We start from the raw sequence: 19,465 nt of genomic DNA, 5'->3' as shown, positions 1-19,465 counted from the left end.
TAGCGTAAAAGCTCAGAAAAACAAGTATGCATCCCGAGGACAAAGCCTTTAAAACGGATCCGACGCCAGTCGAGAGCTGCGAGTCCACCGCCGAGCAGGGGGTGGGGGCCTCCCCTCCCGGGGCCAGCGAGGAGGCACAGTGCTCTCAAGTCCAGTGCTCACCCGCTCCCCGGCGGCAGAGGCTGCTGGGGGGTCTTCTCTGGATCCTACACTTGACACCATATAATTTCGACCTTGCAAATACAACGGCCGGTCATCTTACCAGAAAAACGGGTTTCTTCTGGAATGACAGAGGAATTGCATTTCCGGGCGTGCAGGCTGTGGCACAATCACAGGCAGGCAAGTCCGGAGGCCAAAGGATGGGGACACGATCGAGAAAAGGAGGAGGTTGCGGGGGGGCTGCTCTGAGTGACGGTCCACCGGGGGAAAGCGGTGATTGCGGCCAGTGGTGCGCTCTCGCTGGCTGGCTGTCACCTGGCCAGAGGGCTTCCTCCTGCTGCCATCTGGCAGGTAGCTCCTTCTGGGGGACGGGGGCAGGTGGGTGCGGTGCCCCACTGGCCACAGGCTCTGTGTGGACTGAGTAGCTCAGGGTCACACAGCTTGGGCTGGGCACACGGACGGACATCTACCAGACCCGGCTGCTGTCCCAGAGGGCCGGGATGGGTCCAGCCCCAGCGCTGCCCCTGCCCAAAGGGCATCAGGGTGGGGGTGGTGGCTCCGGCCTGGGGGCAGGTGCCGGCGCCGGGAATCCCACAGCTCCGTGGGAGCGGCTGGTGAGCCTGTGGTGGGGACAGTGTGCGGGTCTGGACGCCTCGCCAGCGCCGGGCCCTGGGGCAGCCACAGTGCCGCTCTGTGGGCTCCTGTTGGGTGGACGTGTTTGCTGGCTCTCCGGTTCCCATCCCCAGAAGCTGTGCCCTTTGCGCCCGGCATCTGGTCGGCGATGTCCCCCAGCTGTGTGTGGCTGTGACGCGTCACTCCTGGTGTCAGGCCGTGTTCCATGTGATGCCACCATGCTGCTAGTACAGCGATCCCGCTCCGTGAGATGGCACCCACGCGAACAGGCACCCAGAATGGCCCGCCTCAGTCCTTGTGCAGCGCAGACCTCAGCCGGGGCCGGGATCGGAGGCCTGGCTGGGCCGTGCCCCTCGATCATTTTCCCGGCTTCTGTCTCTGAAGGGCTCTGCCTGGGCCCTGCGTGGTCCCTGCTGCTCTGGTCGCCTCTCAGGGACAGGTGGGAGGACTGCCATCTTGTCCCTTACACAGGGGGTGGTGGACTCGGCAAGACGGGGCGGGGGGGAGATGGGCTGCGGGATATGCATCACGGAGCAGGGGCCGAGCTGTGTGGCTGAGAGGTGCGGCGGCCTCGCGGACGGTTCCCAAGCTCTGCCTGCCGGGCCCTGGGCTGGCTGCTGTCCCTGCCCTACTGTGCCCTCCTCCTCTGCTGGGCGGTCACTGCCCTTGTTTCACCAAGAACGCACTGGGGTCTCAGGGCCTCAGAACCTGATGCGCCACAGGGCCCTGCCCGCCCTTGAGGAAATGAAGCCATCAGGGCAGAGCCCGCAGTGTGGTTGCCCACCGCCTGCCTAGTCCTGTCCTCTAGGGCTGCTGAGAGCCCGCATGCTTGTGGGCAGACAGGTCCCCCCTGCCGCTCTGGGCAGCCGCCCAATGGGAGCCTCTCCTGTGCAGCTTCTCTCGCGGGGCCCTTGCTCTGCCTCGTGGGGTCTCCTAGGAGCCCACTGGCCCTGATCATGACCCTCAAGGGTTGAAATTCAAACGAAACTGCTGTGGTTGGCTACCAGGCCGAGCAGGTCCCTCTCTCCACCCACACGCTCAAGCCTGTTCCTGCCTACCCTGTCAGGGTGTCACCCTACAAGGACCCCCGTCATAGCCCTGGAGAGCCAGAGCCCTATGCTGGAAGCCAGCTCCTGCCATGTGGACACAGGTGCCTCACCCCACCCCGATGAATGACCAGGAATGGCTTCTGCAGGTAAGGGGGCTCTTTCACTGACTTTTGGGGAGGGTTTTCCAGCACAGGGTGGTGGGGAATCCCGATACACACAGGGTGATGATTCATCACACTCAGACAAACCACTGGGAACTTTAAAATTGCTGTCTTCTGCTTTATTGACAGGTAAATTGTTCAAAAATGTTCTCACGATTCAATAATTACAAAGACTCAAACTTACATTAAAAAAGTAAAAACCAGAACCCCCAGCAGGTGCCGGCCCCAGCAGAGGCCCAGGGAGGTGGGCGGGTGCTGGGCGTGTGACACGCACAGGCAGGCGTGGTGCCCACGCCACTCAGTGCCGACTCCAGGTAAGTGCATGTCTGTCTTAAATAGTGTCGCCAAGAACGTCGACCGATGGGAGAGCAGGGAAAAGCCTGTCCTGGGCCGAAGACCAGCTGTGTCTGCCGGCCAGTTAACCATCAGCCTGCAGGGGGGTGGGCTCCAAACCTGATCGCTCAACACGTGAGCAAGGGAGGGGAGAGTAAATACGCGGGCCGAGCCAATGTGCAGGAGTGTGTCGGGCGCGTCTATACGATGCATACGGGCACTACTCACAGGGCTCCATGCAGGGGCGGGGCTCTGGGGGCGCTGGCCTCCTCTTGCCCAGCAGGCCTCGGGGCCTGGCCGCAGCTCACGCTCCCCGGTGTTACAGGGAGGCGGAAGGGAGCTGACTTCACAGTAGAAGATAACAGGGGACACTCGATGGTTGTGACCGGGAACAGACGAACACACCAGGGACCCAGGACTCACCAGGGGCCTCTGTCCATGGCGACGAGGTCGGCAGAAGGTCGTGTACAGCTGACTGTGATGGCTACGTGAGTAAAAAGGCCACCAACTAACCTCCACTTGCCTGTCTTCACAATTCTAGTGACACTGGGGACGATACACAACTTCCTACTATTCTCCTAAGGGCCTAGGAAACAGTTCCAGGAAACGGGGAACGGGCTCGTCACCGAGGCTTCGTTCCGAGCTGTCTGCTTCCTCCATGGAGCTGCGCTGGGCCTACCGGCTTTCTGGGGGGGCCCGTGCGCCGCCTCAGCATGTTCTGGGCCGGGGAGGCTGTGTGCTGGTCCTTCATGTGCAAAGGGAACAGTGTTGCCTCACAGTTGTGCAGACGGGTGGAGCAGGTCTACCGCCACTGACTGTGTGGCGTAAAACTGATCGTTATTATAATAAAGATTTTTCTTTATCTCCGTATCTACAGATTGAGTCTCAGACAACACTGGACAGTCAGCTCAGTCTTGGCACTGACAGTGGAGGGCAGCCATCCCCCAGCTCCCGGGCCCCAGGGCAGGGGGGAGGCAGCGGGCTGGCAGCCTCAGGCGTCGGAGCCCGGCTGCTCCAGGCCTTCCAGGGGGAGCTGGCTCCTGTGCGGGGAGTTGGGGCTCGGGGGGCCACTGGGGTTGGAGCTGTTCGATGGAGTCGAGTGTTTGGTCGAATCTGAGTCGGGCTGTTAACACAAAGGAGGGGGTCGGCATGAGAACCAATCATCCTGGGCCGGTGGCTGTACGCTGCCCAGCCAGATGTGGCAGCTGCTGTCCCCTTTCTTGTCAGGACAACACACTCTTTACCAGCATCTCACAGGGTCCTTAAGGTTGCTGGACAGATCATAATCCCACAATAACTCAGTAATTACCAAGGAACAACGCCACAGCGAAGAAACCAGATGTTCACAAGTCAGACAAGGCACATTTTTCATGATAAACGTTCTCAACATGATAAACAATTTCCATGAAGAACCCACAGCTGACCTCACACTAAATGGTGCAAGTCAAAAAACTTTCCCCAAGATGAGGAACAAAAGGATGGCTGCGTTCACCACTGCTATTCAGCATGTACTGAGAGTTCTAGCCAGAGCAAGTAGGCAGAAAAAAGCTAAGCCATCTCTGTTCCCAGATGAATCCATATACAGAAAATCCAGAAGAACTCACAACTCTCCCACCCAACCCAAACCAAGAGCAACACACAAAAAATCAGTTGGGTTCTACATACTAGCAATGAACAGTGTGAAAAGGAAATTAAGAAAACCATTCTATTCAAAATAGCATCCAAGACAACAAAACCTAACTACGAATAAATTTAACCAAAGAAGTTAAAAATTTATACACTGAAACTAAAAGATGACTTAAATATAAAGGAACATCCCACATGTTCATGGACTGGAACTCCCCCATGGGCTCCCCCATAGTGATTCCAGTGGAGCCAAGCTTCAAATTCACATGGAATTGCAAGAGACCCGAGTAGTCAATACTAAGAAAGAAACGGAAGGAATCACACTTTCATACTTACTCCTTCAAAATGCGCTACAACACAACAGCAAGCCCAGCAGAGCGGTATTATTAGCACAGAGAACAGTGGACAGAACTGAGTCTGGAAATAAATCTAAACAGCCACGGTGCGCTGGTATTTGACGAGGGCGACAAGACCATTTAATGAGGGAAAGAACAGTCTACATACAACAGAGTGCCGGATACTCACAAATGAAAAGATGAAGCCAGACTCCTAGCTCCAACACACAGAAAATTAACTCAAAGTAGATCAATGACCTAAATGCCAAAGCTCAAACTATAAAACTCTTAGAAGAAAACATGAATAAATCTTCAAGACTTTGGATTCAGTGATGAATTCTTAGGACATCAAAAACACAACCAACAAAAGAGAAAAAAATTGGGTATCATCAAAATTAGAAGCATCAAAGGACATTATAAGGATATGAAAACCCACAGAACAGAAGAACGTATCAGCAAATCTATTAAGGGTCTTGAGTAGATATCCCTCCAGAGGTACAGAAGTAACAACGATCACATAAAGAAGATGTTTGACATCGGCTACTCATTAGGGAAATGCAAATTAAAACCACAATGAGGTAGAGCATTAAAAAACAAAAAAGATGTCTATTAAAAAACAAACAAAACCGGGAAAGTAGGGACAACGATGTGGAGAAATCCTGACTTTCATACACTGCTGGTGAGAGTCTGAAATGGCACAGCTGCTGTGGAAAACAACTGATGGTTCCTCAGGAAGTTGAATCGACCCCATTGCTGGGTACTCCAAAGACGTCCAGACAAGCACACGAATCCACATAAACTTCATATCTGCACTACAGATGTAACTTTTAATGTTTATTTTTGAGACAGAGCATGATCATGGGAGGGACACAGAGAGGGAGACACAGAATCCAAAGCAGCTCCAGACTCTGAGCCATCAGCACAGAGGCTGACAAGGGGCTTGAACTCATGAACCATGAGATCATGACCTGAGCTGAAGTCAGAACAATCAACCGACTGAGCCCCCCAGGCGCCCCTGTTGTCGACAGCGGTAAGGTGAACACACCCCAAGTGTCCATCAGTGGACTGGGGAGCACACGGAACAGTGGAGTGTTTGGCACCTGCTAGGACATGGAAAGTGAGCAGGTCTTAAAGACCTCGTGCTGAGCCGGAATTAGCAGACACAAAAGGGAATGGCTCCAGGCCTCAGGGAGAGGGTCGTGGTCTGTCCCACCTCCTGACACGGTCCAGGAAGTGGCACGCACATGTGCTTACACGCACTGATTTGCTGGTCCCTGGGGAGAACTGGGGGACAGGGAGAGAGTTATAGGGACGTCTCACTGTTACCCAATTCAAAATGTCAGAGAAGCCTTGACTGAGGGACACTCTGCAACAGATCCATACTGATAACAAATCAACATCATGAAAGACAAATAACAGGCTGGACCCAGATACACACACAACTCCTAGTGCAAGTGTAACCCTTCACAGGGCCCCAGGTTTCAGCAAGGTCTAGGGACCATCACCAGGACGGGGGGACCCAAGCGCCAACAGTGCTGGGAGGGTGCAGAGAAGCGATCTGAGCCCCGAGATGGGGGACGAGGTGCCTGTGCGCCCAGGAGCCACGTGCAGAACCCGACCGGGCTGCTGTGATGTCACGGCTTGCTTCCGGCTGGTTCAGCCCCGAAACATCAAACAAGGTGAAGTGGGCTACGTAAAGGTCTACTGTTCAACTTTTCTGGAGGTTTGAACTTTTTCAAAATAGTTGAGAGGAAAAAACTAAGAGAAACAAGACCTACCTCTAGAGCCATTAATTGTGGGCAGTTTTAAGGAAATTCAATGAAACCTTCCAGGAAAGAAATTCAGACTATCAGTTGAGAGAGGCTTCCTCGGCGTGGAGGCGAGCGCAGCTCTGAAACCAAGCCAGCCAGGCACGCCAGCAGCACTGGAGTCACAAGTCAACTCTACCGATAGACACGGTCAACAAAATGGTCACAGGCGGAACCCACGGTGTGCTGGGTGAGGACCCCGCATCCCACCCAAGCAGGATTTACTCTCAGGACGCAAGGATGTCCGCTCTGATGTGAACAGGCTAGAGCAAGAACCCAGAAGGCAGTCGCTTTGGAAACCTTTGACAGAGCATCTTGATTCACAGCCATCACCTCTTCCTTACTGAAAACAAAACCCTCCCAAGGCTGGGAGGAGAAAACCCCTTCCTCAGCCGGGTGGGAGATGCTAGCCACAGGGGCCAGGTGGGGGCGGGCACGAAGGGAGGGAGCACCAGCCTCCCTCCCACCATCTGCCCCTTCCCAGGGTCAGAGAGACAAAACTCCGGAGCTGCCCACCAAACACAAGTGGCCATCAATGCAGCAAGTTGACGGGACGCCGTGCGCTCCAAGCCGCCGCCAAGCACCTCCCAGAAAACTACAGTCCATTCACAATGGCAACAAAATCCTTCAAATTCGTAAAAATAAATTTACTGACCAGGAGCACGCATGGTCCGCGGGAGGGGAGCTGTCATCGGAAGAGACGCTCCACGTTCCCACAGGAGAGGCCCACGCGGTGCACGTCCCCCAGGCCGATCTGTGAATCCACCACGTAAGCCCAGTGAGAAGCTCAACACAAGTTTCCTTCTTCACTGTGGGGCCAGCAGCCTGGTTTTAAACCCCCCGCCCTAGACTGAGGCACCTCTGGCTCAGTCGGAAGAACACGCGACTTGATCTTGGGTCCGTCAGTTCAAGCCTCGCGATGGGTGCAGAGATTACAGAAGCACATGAGTTAAAAAAATTATTCAGAAAATAACAACATCAAAGAAGTTGTTACAAAGGAGGAACAGAGATGTGCTCTGCCCCTTCTCCTGTTACAAGAGGGCCGACAGGAAGAGAACCCAGTGGGTGCACAGGGGCCGGACCGCCCACAAATAGAGACAGGCAAACAAAGGAGTTTAACACATAGTAATGTATAATAAAGACGACACTTGGAGTCGGAGGACAGGTGGCGCGGGGCCAGCACACCATCCACTTCTGAAAGGGATGAACTCGTGCCAGAGGGGGTGACGAGCACCCAGGCACGCCCGTCACCAGGCTGTGCTCCTGCTGCCCTCCCGCCCAGTTTCCGAGCCGGCTGGGCCCCACGTGGCTGCGCCCGGTGGGGAGAAGCACCTTCACTGTCACCGCTGTTGACTCTGCCTGTGCGGAGCTGTGCATCCCCAGGGCATCCCTGTACTGAGGCAAGTCTTACCTCTTTGTCAAAGTCCTGGTCGGGGTCGGACATACTCCTGAGGGGCACAGCCACTCCGGGCTCCGACCCACCTAGGGAGTAAGGACAGCTGTCATCCACGGAAGAGCCCAGCGGTGGCGCCCCCCGCCCCCCTCAGGCCCCTCTGGTACCTGATGAGGGCCACGAGATGTAGGGCTTGTTCCTTGGCGGAGGCTGCCGGGCCGGGCCGGGGGGAGCAGGGCCAGGCCTCTCCTCCTGGGAGGGGGGCACGGCGCTCTGGGTGGAGAGAACAGCAGTGAGCATGCTCGGGGCGCAGGCCAGCCCAGAGGGCACGCCGACCGCAAAGCGCGTGCCACAGACATAGCCAGGGTCCCCGGGGCCTCGACGAGCCAGACGGGGGCAGGCTTGGGTCGGTGGCACCAGGCCAATTCTGAGCTAAGAACTAGGAACAGCTATTTTAGGCTGAGCCAAATCCCATTTCGTGTTTTTAAATGAAAAAGTATGCTACCTGCTCGTATTAAGATGTTCTTGAGAAATAGTTTGCAACAGCTAATTTCTCACAGAACATTAACAGCCTGAAATGGTGACAGACGCCAAAGAAGTGTAAAGGCCCCAGTGTCCATGAACACACGAACACGCAGCCCCTGCGGGCGCTGCGGAGCCAGCTGGGGGTGGAGGATGGACAGACCCCCGTGGCAGGCGCCCCAGGGCCACTCGGCACCAAGGCCTGGGCGGGTGGCAAAGGCAGGCCCCGCCCGCCCCGGCCCCTGAGCTCACCAGCGGCAGGTCCATGAGCACCTGCATCCCGTCGCCCGGGCCCATGTGGGCCACGTGGTTGAAGTTGGTTGGGTTGGATATCATTTTGGATCTCAATTCCGGGTCTCTAAGCATCTCTCTGGGGAAAGGAAAGTGTTTTTGGGGTTCAACAACGTCAACCCCTCGTGGCTCCCCTCCTGCCTGGTCAGCGAGGCCGGGCCGGGGACCCCGCTCTTACCGCCGCTGCTGCAGCCTCTCCTCCTCGGGCACCTTGAAGACGAACCGCCTCTTGCTCCTGGTCCGCAGCATCTGCTTCTTGCTGTTGTCAGATGTGTCGGGCACGTTGAGGACTGTTCCTGCAGCAACGCAGAACGACGCGGCGGTTACATGTGGCCCTTGTGCGCCAGCCCGCGGCCCCTCCTGCCCGCCCTCCCCACTTACCCGAATTCTTGCTCTTGAAGTAGATCAGGCGGGGGGGCTCGCAGTTGAGCAGGTTGAGGGTGCCCTCAGAGTTGAGCGGTCTTATCTGCGACGGAAAGCAGAGAGGGACGGTAGGCGCGGCGCCACCCCTGGAGCAGCCGGCGCGCGCCACCCCGGGGCCTTACCCTGCGCAGGCCGATGGTCTGGACCCACTCCATGGTGCGCACGTCGAACACGTCCACGCCGTACTCACTGTACACCGTGACGTGGGAGGGGCTGCAACCTAGCGGAGACAGAGCGGGGCAGGGTGAGCAGATGTGGCCCCCCACCCTCCACCCCGCGCCCCTCCAACCCCTGCGGGCAGCGGCAAGGCCCCGACACCAGGGACCTTCAGAGCCTGAAGGCGGCCGCTGCTGTCAGCTGGGGGTCACGGCCGATTCCGGCTCCTGCTCTAGAACTAGCCTTCCCCTCGGATTCACATGCACACGACCCTCGGATTCACACACACACACACGACCCTCGGATTCACACGCACACGACCGGATGTTTAAAGCCCTGCTGCCACACTGTGGCTGCGCAGCTTCGGAGTCCCCAGTGCAGGTGCTGAGGGGCCCACGTTCACTGTCCCCCTGGCTTTCTCACACCGTTACCGCAAGACAGACTTCAAGTTCAACGCATGTGAAATTTAGGTAGGGGCAGCGGTCTCTTTAAGAGACATTGCAGAGCCCAATGAGTAAACGTGTAAGATCCCCAAACAAAACTGCTTCACTCAGGAGCGACAGTCCTGCAGCCCCTGGCCCCTGCTCCGTGAATCCGGTCCGTCCAGAGGGTCTGCACACGCCTGGTGGTAACGATCTGCCTACGGTGAGCCCCGCAGGGGGCTCCATCCCGAGGTGACAGGGACACCCGGGAGTGGTCCTGGTGGCAGGAAGCCCGCCCAGCGCACCACACACGTGCCGAGGGGACGCTCCCTCGTCCAGAACGGCCTGCCAGGATGGCCAGGCAGGCGGGGGTGCCCTGACTGTCGTCATTCTGCCTCGCCTGAGTCCCCAGCACCACCCTGCACAAACGCACGGCTCAGTCTCCGTTCCTGGTCCCTCTGCCTTCCAGGGCTGACTGAGTTGAACTCCCTCATGTCCCGAGTCCCACAGTGAAGATGAATTTTTAAAAGGGCTCCGCCATGTTCCTGTCAAGCTCCCGGTGGGCTGCGCGGTCACCCTTCTCTTCCAGATGCAAAACGGAGAACATGAAACAGGGTTTAGAAAGCAGCGACATGCTGGGACGCGCCAGCAGACCATCTACGTGGTGACAGGCCAGAAGGGCCGAGGCACCTCTCAGACCCAACTCTCCACACGCAGGCGGCTGGCACAGCGCGTCTTCCCGAGAACATGCGGGGGCCTCGTTTGCACGGAGCCAAGAAGAAACGTGTGTGTGTGACCTCCACGGGACAGACTCAAGTGTCGGTCTTAGGAAAAATATAAAAAGTCAACATCAGGGGCATCTGCGTGGTTCAGCTAAGTATCCGATTCTTGATTTCGGCTCAGGTCATGATCTCACGTTTTGTGGGTTCGAGCCCTGAGCTGACCCTGCAGAGCCTGCTTGGGATTCTCTCTCTGCCCCTCCCATGCTCGCACTATTTCACTCTTAAGTAAACTTTAAGAAAAAGAAAAAAGTTGGGGGCTGGGGGGCTGAGTCAGTTAAGCATCCGACTTCAGCTCAGGTCATGATCTGAGCCCCGCGTCGAGCTCTGTGCTGACAGCTCAGAGCCTGGAGCCTGCTTCGGATTCTGTGTCTCCCTCTCTCTCAAAAAATAAACATTAAAAAAAAAGTCAACACCAGGGGCACAGGCCTCAGAGATGAACAAGCCTGCGTTTAAGCCCAGATCTGCCATGCACCCTATGGAAGCCACCTCTCCTCTGTGGCCCTCAGTGTCTTCCTTGGCAAGATGGGACGGACTCTGCCCTCCCTATGTGACAAGGGACAGTGAGAATACATGACAATACTCAGCTTGGAGTGTGGAACGTGGTGGTAACAGAATTATAGCTCTACAGCCTGAACGCTGTTTACCTATTTTCTGCCAGCTCTAAAGTTGATTTGGTGCCCACGCTGTGCACACGGGCCACAAAGGTGGAGTGAGAACTGAAAAGGGAAAAAAATAGGAGCACCAGGTGTCCCTGCCAGTCACACAGCCAGGATTCCAAAATCATCACACTCAGTGACCTTTCTACAATAAACTATTCAAAAACAGGATTCTTGGGGCGCCTGAGCGGTCAGTTAAGCGTCTGACTTCAACTCAGGTCATGATCTCACAGTTCATGAGTTTGAGCCCGGTGTTGGGCTCTGTGCTGACAGCTCACAGCCTAGATTCTGTTTCCCCCTTTTTGTCTGCCCCTGCCCTGCTTACGCTGTGTCTCTCTCTCAAATATAAACAAACATTAAAAACCAACCAACCAACTTTAGGATTCTAAAGGAAAAGATTCTGACTGGCAGGGATCCTTCGTGGCTCCGGGACCATCCCCATGCGGGTCCCCTACAAGGAGGACACACGTGGCAAGGAAGGGACCCGGAGAAGGGTCACGGCAACAGACCCTGGGCGGCTGGCGCCTGCCTGTCTGCTGCACTGGCGCCCTTGGCTGAGGGCCAGCCAAGCCAGGAAAAACCCCCTGAGGCCGGGGAGCCACAGACTGGCACATCGACTGCCTCTGGGGCCTGGCATCCTGGTTCCAACACCCTTGGCTACCCTGCCAGCTTGGCAGGGCCAGAAACCAGGCACAAAGAAAGTGGTCCTTTTAGTCCATTTAGGCAATTAAGACCTATGATCCCGCCCCACCCACTCAAACTCCATGTGCAGGATACACGGAGCAGGCCCTATGTGACAAGGGACAGCGAGAATACATGACATGCGGGTCTGAGGCCCGCAGTCCGGCCTGAGCAACGTGGAGCCACCAGATGGCAGGCTGGGCAGGGTGTGGCCCCTCGGGACTGACTCCAGGCCCTTGCTCCCCAGGCTCGGGCTTCGATGACTAGGGTCCCGGGTCTGCGTTCCACAGAAAGCCACTGAAACTAAGCAAACACCGGAAGGCAGCTCCTAACACTTCCAGAAAACGTCCCTCCAGGAGCTTTAGTGGACACTGGCGCTGAGCTCTGTCTGGCTACCAGACCCCCCTAGCTTGTTACCATGTGAGGTCATAAAGCAGCCCCATCGGGGCTCTCGGGCCGAGGGGCTCCCTTGAGGCCCCCGCGCTCCAGGACACAGAGGTGCCGCGGATGGGCAGCCGGCTGAGAGGAGAGCCGGTCTGCACCGGTCTGAGATGCGGCGGTGGCACCACACCTTCTCCTGGACAGACTGAAGAGCCCGCGTCTCGGGTGCCGCTCTACCCGCTCAGCTAAGAGACAAGCCAAAGCGGAACAGACCACGGGCTCACGGTCGATGTGAGAAGCAGCGACAGGGATATGGCAGCAGAAAACATATACATACTACAGGCAACGGGCGCCGCAGGCCACATGAGCTCCTGCGCGCGTGACCTCCGGCCTTGCGGGTCCACGTACAGCCCCATGTGGCTGAAGCAGAGCAGGTACTCCTCGCTCTTGAGCTCCACGGCACAGAGGGCGTCAAGAGGCTGCTGCGAGAGGAACGTGAGCGAGGCGTCACCGGGGTTTACCAGGGTCAGAGCTTGCCCGGCCCCCTGGGGGCTCAGCACACAGAACCCAGAAGGGTAGCCCACACAGAGCTGGTCTCTGATTGCGGCCATCCACTGCACGGGGCCGGGGGCCGCCATCTCATTGAACTTCCTGTGGAAAGGCCTAGTTCTCTGGACCTCGTAGCAAAGGACCAGTCGCTTCACGGCCACAAACAGGCAGGTGGCAGAGCCCTTCTTCAGCGCTGCGGTCGCGATGAGCTGGCAGCCTTTTGTTTCTGGAAGCTTGATGTCGATGTTGCTCTCGGCCCCGTCGAAGGCGGACCACGGGCAGAGGTGGACGTGGTGGCTCCGGCCGCAGAGGAGGACGGCGACTTTCTCTTTGGGCGCAAGCTCGATCTGGTAGACCTTCTTGTAGTCGGCAACACGGACGATCACTGCGGGGGCCCAAAGGCGGGGACTCAGAGCGGCTCGAGGCCTCGGCTCCCGCCCACGGGCAGCGTGGAGGAGCAGCCCAGCACGCTCTAGAACACCCCCCCCCCCGCCCCGACCGCTGTCCTGCAGACGCCAGGGAGCGCTCTCCTTCAGCGGCTCCCAGGGGCCACCCCTCTAAGACCCGCCCCTGCCCCCACACCAGTCCTTCCGGCTCATCCCTGAGGCCAAGAGTCCTTGGGTTGCATTTAGGCAACAAAGGCTTGTCTCTGGCCTGAGGCCCCTAGCATCGGGGATGTTGGATGCAGGGTCTGCAAGGAGGGCTCTCGGAGCAGAGCCCCGGGTCGGGATCCGGAGGGACCATCAGCCCTGGAGGGGACACCCATCCGCTCAGGGTCGGCTGGAAGGGAACGCTGCCCGCCGAGGAGCAGCCCCTCATTTCTCGGGGAGGCGCCCAGACCCCGGCCCAGCGTCCGGGCCAGCACTGGACGCCTTGCGTTTCTACCCCCCCGACACGGGGCAGTGGAGAGGGGGAGACGGGAGACACTCCGCATTTTTCTGCCAGGGGAACGAAATGTCAACATCTGAAGTGACAGAAGGGAAGTTTGCATCAGGTCTCAGCACGTGAAGGAATTCAGGACACGTGCCTCCTCCTAGGAAGCCCTGGGGCCCCAGCCGCCTGTGCGGTCCGCTCTGAGATGAGCTCTCAGGGGCCCGCAGGGCCAGTCTCTGTGTCCCAACGCGTGGCGCTCGGGGGCCCCAGCCGACGGGCCACACACGTCTGTTAACGGCTGTCTTACAAATGACTTTGCTCGGCTGTCTGCCTTTCCATTTCTCTGCGTGCTTCCCACATTGCCAAACGAGGTGCAGCCCTCGCGGGGTCCTACCAGGCATCCCGCTCCCCTGTGCGCGAGCCCAGGACGGCCAGGAGCCCCGTGCACTCACCATCACGGGTCACCTCTATGACGTAGAGCCCTTCTTCCAGGCCGACCAAGATCCTGTCCCCATCTGTCATGGCAGGAGAGACAAGAACACGAAGGCAGTCAGGGCTACAGGCGCGTCACCCGCTCCTCAGAGCAGGTGGGCGGCCAAGCTGGAACAGACACCGCGGCCCCCCACACGGCCCCGGGCACGCACCCACAACGGCGGCGCTCAGGACGGCCTTGAGGAGCGGCAGCGTGCTGTCGTAGGCCTCCTGGGGGACGTGCACGACCTGGTTCCTCAGGCGGTTCTTGTGCAGGATTGACTGCAGTCCTTCTAGAATCCCAACCCACTTCCTCTTTTCGTTCTCATTTTCTGTCAGAATGAGCAGTGAGCTGGTCTTAGAAGGTGTCCCTAAGAGAGAGGCTGTGACCTTCATGACAGACAAAGAGAAGAGCCATGAGACAACCAGACCACGCAAACAGATGCCCCCAGCCTGGCCTGGACACCACCTCGCCCCGGAGGTGGGGACCAGGAGGGCCCGTCTCCCCGCACTGTGACCGGGGTGGCCGCGGAGGCTGTGGGGTGGAGGCCACAGCAACAAACAGGCCCCCACGGCCCCTCCTTGTCGGGTTTTAGTTAATTCCCTCTTGCCAAAACCAATGTAGTTATCCCATTTAAAATCTGAAGGGGGGGTGAGGGGAAGAGGGTGATGGATATGGAGGAGGGCACTTGTGGGGAAGAGCACTGGAAACCAACTTGGTAATAAACTATATTTTAAAAAAGGGGAGATTAAGCATTAGTAATAACTGTTAATAAATAAAATAAAATCTGATTTCTTGGGGCGCCTGGGTGGCTCAGTCAGTTGAGTGTCCGACTGCAACTCAGGTCATGATCTCGCAGTTTGTGGGTCTGAGCCCCATGTCAGGCTCAGAGCCTGGAGCTGCTTCGGATTCTGTGTCTCCCTCTCTCTCTGCCCCTCCCCCACTCATACAGGGGCTCTCAAAAAAAAAAAACCACATTAAATGAAATAAAAACTGATTTCTTGAATGCCCTTATTATAATTAAAACTAGATTCTCAGAACATGTACAGGAAAATCAGGATCTCCAACCAGAACTCGCTGTGCGACCACGCCCCCTGGGAGGCTCCCCTGGGCAGCTTAGCGGCTACAGAACGATCACCTTCTAGGCATCGATGCCAGCTCTCCGTACTGCGCTTGAGAGGCAGTTTCTGAATTGACGGACTTAACGAAGGAGCTTGCCTGGACTTCATTTGGTGGTCGGCCAGACCCCTACTGTAGTTGCAAAAATCCCCAATCGGGGCACCCGGGGGGGCGGGGGGGGGGGGCTCAGTCGGTTAAGCACCTGGCTCTTGGTTTCCGCTCAGGTTCTGATCTCAGAAGCGTCAGGCTGCGTGCTGACAGTGTGGAGCTGCTTCGGATTCTGTGTCTCCCTCTCTCTCTCTGCCCCTCCCCTGCTCATGCTGTCTGGGTTGGTCTCAAAATACACAAATGTAAAAACAAAAAATCCCCAGTGGAGGGGTTGGGGGATTCTTTCCCCAGCCCACAATCTCTCAGAAGCTTCCTGATGCCGCACCGGCTCAGGTGAACTCAGTGGGGGACTCGCCCTCTCAGCCAGCACTGCTGAGACACGTCGGCGGACTTCCTCCTGTGCTGCCCCAGGGGGTGGCCAGCGAGTCCCCGGAAGGGAAGCCACGGTGGCACACTGCATCCACGAAGGGCCACACAGCGGCTGCCAGCGTCAGGCACGCAGTGACCAGAGTCACAGGCACACACACCGGGTGCGGCGCAGGATGGAGGCCGTGCCGGTGACGTGGGGGAGATGGGGTCCTGGGAAGGAGGCTGGAGCAAGACGGGGTGGAGGAAGGGGAAGCCCCTCCGGAAGAGAACTGTGTTATCTTAACCTCGTGATTTCTTTTTTACGGCGAGCGAAACATCTCAGAAACACGGAGAAACACCTACCCTGAATATACATGGGACGTCTCGGCGGGACGCGTGTATGACATCGGAGGCCAGGACCGAGCTCACAGAGAACGCCTCGTCCCTGGCAGGAAACGGAACACCCAGAAGGTCAGAGAGAAACGTGCACGCGGGCCAGCCCTCCCCCTCACTCACGAAAAAGGATGCAGAACGTGAAGTGGGCCCCCTGCCTCCACCTGGGAAGAAAACACGCCGACAAAGCCAGCAAAGGACCCCAGGGCCCTGCAGGAGCTTCGGTGGCTAGGGACGCGTGAGCACAGAGGCTCCTCCCTGGAGTCACACCGTTCTGGTGTGTGTCTGACACCTCCAGTCACAAACACGTCGCGGGACTGGCCCACACTTGGCTACAATCAGGCGGCCACTTGGTGACTGCCTCTAAGAAAGGGGGTGCAATGTGCCGAAATGACTGTGGGAACTCCGTGTCCGACCCCCTCCAAGTCCTGGGCTCCACAAACAGCACTGTGTCCCTGGGCCGTCTGCCAGCCACCTGAGCCCAGGATCCCCTGGGATGTGTCATGGGGATGCCGCGGAGGTGACCCCGCTAGACTGCTGTCCCTGAAGCCTCTGTCCCCCAAGCACAGGAGCAGGATGGGCGCCAGCGGGCAGAGGCCCCGGGCCGAGTGCCTCCGCGTGCTGCCCACTTCAGCCCTCCGCCCCGTTTACACAACCCGTGGGGAAGCCGCGAGGGGGCCGGACACTCCGCTGTCTTCCGGGTCGCATGCCAGGGAGGCTCCGTGGCGTCGGCAGAAGACGGAGTCAGGCGGGAGGGCCCAGCCTCTAGATTTGGCCCAGAGACCGTTCAGGCTCTGGGACATTTTCTACCTGTTCTTGGGACGTGCTGTTTTCTTACAACTCAGAAACGCCTGCCTGGCAAGCCGTCACACGTGAGAATGCCCAGGCCAGGGTGGCACACGTTCTGAGTGCCGCACGCAGAGCAAGGATGTGAGGGTACAAGTGAGGCTCAGGATCCCCAGGCAACGGAAGTCGGAGCCCGCAGGGCAGGACAGACCACACGGAACGCGCACCTGAGGTCCAGGACCTGGCTGGCGACCACACCGGGCTGGGTGGACTTCCCTTCCGGCAGGTCGTACAGGAAGAGCTTGCAGTCACAGACCACTGCGTAGGCCCGCTGCCACCCCCTCTTCACCCCGGTGGGCTTTGGGACCTGCAGGGAACAGGGACCACAGTCCGCTCCACGCAGTGGGGGCCGCGACCCCGGGAGACGGCCGGCCTGCGCTCTCCCTGCAGCTGCTGTGCGGCTGGCCTGCTCTTCGGCGAGGGCCCCCTCACGCCCCTCCCAGGCCGGTGCCAGAGCGGGGTCTGGGCCCTGCAAGACTCAGGCACCACTGGGGTGGGATCACGCCATACAGGGTTGTGCAGGGGCCAAGGCGCCGAGCCAGCAAACAGGCGTGTTTGGAGCATGGCTGGGAGCAGGCCGGAGCACACCCAGGGCATGGCCAGGGGCACAGCTGGCACGCCCGGAGCATGGCAGAATGCCGCGGCTCAGAGGCTGTCCGGACATGGTGGTTTCCAGGGAGCACTTGGCTACGGGACCCTGTGTTTAGCGGGGCACTAGGGGCTCTAACAGACTGAGGTGTCTCTCTGGGTCCTCAGAGCCCAGGCCCCAGGGCCTTACTGCCCAGGAGAAGAGGCCACACAGGAGTGAGCAAAGGTCACTGCACAAAGCAACTAAGGACAGCCCTCGGGCCCAATGGGGTGTGAGGCCACGGCCAGGAGTAAGCAGTGCGCCCCTGCCCCGTCTCCAGAGTCCTACCTTGACATAGCCCTTGTAGGCCGTCCCTATGCCTCTCTGCACGTCCACGCCGAGTGGCCGCTTGGACTGCTCAGGAGGGATGGGGCACACCTGGGGGGCGCTGTCTCTGCAGGCCACGTGGCAGGCGAAGGAGCACACTGGGAGATCGAGGGGGTAGCACGGCCGTCAGAGCCCACCTCCTCTGGGGCAGGACGAGGCTCAGTAATAACCCCCTGGAGTCAAGGGAATGGTCCAGACAGCCAGTGCAGCCAGAACATTCTGGAACACGGGTCCCACAAAGCCCTGGGACTGTGGCACCAAGCAGTTCTTCAGCAAGCTGGTGGGGCCCTTGGGAGGAGGCGAAGGCTGGCGCCTCACTGCCTCAAGCGTGTGACAGAGCAGTGGCCTCAAGGACACACAGGTGTCCTGGCAGCTGATCAAAAGGTAGCAAAGGGAAAGGCCTCTGCTACCAGGGAGGACACAAAGCTGTTTTGCAGAACAACCCCTCCCCCCTACCCCCCCAGCCCTGGGACTGGCTGCCACCACATGTGTGACTTTGGGGGCTGCTCATCTGTGAGCACGTCGCCCTGAAGCGATCTTGCTGCCAAGTGCGAGCACCGAGCCTGGCCCCAGGGGGAGCGCAGCGCAAAGAAGACACAAAACACTGGCTTATCCTCCTGGAGGAGCTTCACGTCCCATTTCCTCTACTCTTCCTGACTCCCCAGGACATGCCCCCAGTGCGGCAAGGGCCCTCCGGAGCGTCACAGAGCTGCGGACGGGGCCTGCCCTCGACTGGCTCAGATCAGGCTTCCCTTCAGCTGCGTTTGACCTTGGAGTGACTACCTCCCGGGATGTCCCCCGACCGGGCCTCACGGCACGGGGCCCCCGCGCACCCTCGCAGCCCCCCGACGCTCACCGTCGCAGGCGTAGCCCTGGCGGATCAGCCCCACCATCAGGGAGGTGCAGTGGCTGCACTGCGTGGGGCTGGAGAAGGACTTGATGCTGAACTGGTGAGCTTTCGGCTGGAGGGGGAACAGCGAGAAGGTGAGACCCAGGCTCTGAGCAGAGACGGTCTGTTTATGGTCAAATTCATAAACTCGGCCGTGGCCTCGAAAGGCTGAAGAGGTGCAGTTTCACTCTGAGATGTGCGTGCTGACCAGAGAGGAGCGCGCACACTCCCCCCACCCCCGGAGCTGGAGCCGGAAACAAGTCAACACATTTCCTGGCCGAGCCCCAGGCTCGCTACCGCAACAGTCTGGGGGGTGGGCAGCGGCACTGTGCGACCACAGCCCCCGCTGCTCCGGGGCCGGCTGCCTGCCTCTGGGGGGCCGTGGGGACCCTGCCCACGAGCCACAGGGTTCTCTATGGTGCGCAGTGCAGACAGGTACGCGGAAGTCAGGGTGAAGGAGGGACACGTGGCACGTAACCCTGACTGGTCTGCCACCACCAGTCACCACCCGAGGAGGGAGCAGGCTCCGGACAACAAGACGGAGGGGTTCTGGAATTTCCCAATTAGAGTGTGATGACGTGTCACTGGTTTAAGGACACGCAGGGTCCGGACACTTCCTGGGCCACACGCTGCTCACAACGAACCTCAAACAGGACACGAGGGTCTTCCCGTGCGCACAAACCCGGCGGGCCACCCTAGTCACGCTGCTCCCTTCTAAAACGGAGAAGGTGGCACGGGTGAACACTGAGGCCCCTACCTTTGGTCCAGCCAGAGCGAGGGGCTGCGCGGCGGGCGGCGGCACGGTGGGCGGCCTCGGCGGGGCCCGAGCCATGTCCTGGGGACAAGCAGGGACAGGTGAGCATCCTCTTAGCTCGGTGCTGCTCTAACTTGTCAGGCCCTGCTTGGGATTCATTTCTCTCTAGAACTGATTAATAATGAACTGCATTTTTAATCCGCTACATTGTGGAGACATCTGTCTGCGCACGGCTCATGCAGCTGATATGTGGCCAGTGCCTCTGAGATGCACGCCAGGCCCAGCAGCTGGCGAGGGGACCCGGCCACAAGGTGTGAGGCAGGCGGGGGGGGGGGGGGGGGGGGGGGG

At 58.8% G+C, this 19,465-nt stretch overlaps 1 protein-coding gene across 1 annotated transcript in view; it reads right to left on the bottom strand.

The window, feature by feature from the left end:
* Window positions 1-2,092: 2,092 nt before the first annotated feature.
* CDC42BPB (CDC42 binding protein kinase beta) overlaps window positions 2,093-19,465 on the bottom strand; it is a 94,751-nt gene continuing 77,378 nt past the window's right edge. Inside the window, exons 23-37 of the mRNA XM_029950799.1 lie at window positions 19,121-19,198; window positions 18,331-18,436; window positions 17,436-17,572; window positions 16,687-16,826; window positions 15,644-15,725; window positions 13,878-14,094; window positions 13,686-13,748; window positions 12,149-12,745; window positions 8,856-8,953; window positions 8,692-8,776; window positions 8,489-8,606; window positions 8,272-8,389; window positions 7,665-7,770; window positions 7,516-7,586; window positions 2,093-3,458 (exon numbers count right to left, since the gene is read on the bottom strand). Coding sequence (XP_029806659.1) covers window positions 3,327-3,458; window positions 7,516-7,586; window positions 7,665-7,770; window positions 8,272-8,389; window positions 8,489-8,606; window positions 8,692-8,776; window positions 8,856-8,953; window positions 12,149-12,745; window positions 13,686-13,748; window positions 13,878-14,094; window positions 15,644-15,725; window positions 16,687-16,826; window positions 17,436-17,572; window positions 18,331-18,436; window positions 19,121-19,198 — 2,148 coding nt within the window. The 3' untranslated portion in view covers window positions 2,093-3,326. The remainder of the gene's footprint in view (window positions 3,459-7,515; window positions 7,587-7,664; window positions 7,771-8,271; window positions 8,390-8,488; window positions 8,607-8,691; window positions 8,777-8,855; window positions 8,954-12,148; window positions 12,746-13,685; window positions 13,749-13,877; window positions 14,095-15,643; window positions 15,726-16,686; window positions 16,827-17,435; window positions 17,573-18,330; window positions 18,437-19,120; window positions 19,199-19,465) is intronic.

The sequence above is a fragment of the Suricata suricatta genome, chromosome 9 (genome assembly GCF_006229205.1).
Source record: "Suricata suricatta isolate VVHF042 chromosome 9, meerkat_22Aug2017_6uvM2_HiC, whole genome shotgun sequence".
NCBI lineage: Eukaryota > Metazoa > Chordata > Mammalia > Carnivora > Herpestidae > Suricata > Suricata suricatta.
The sequence above is the reverse complement of the archived record's forward strand: the minus strand, read 5'-3'. Positions and strand labels throughout refer to the sequence as shown.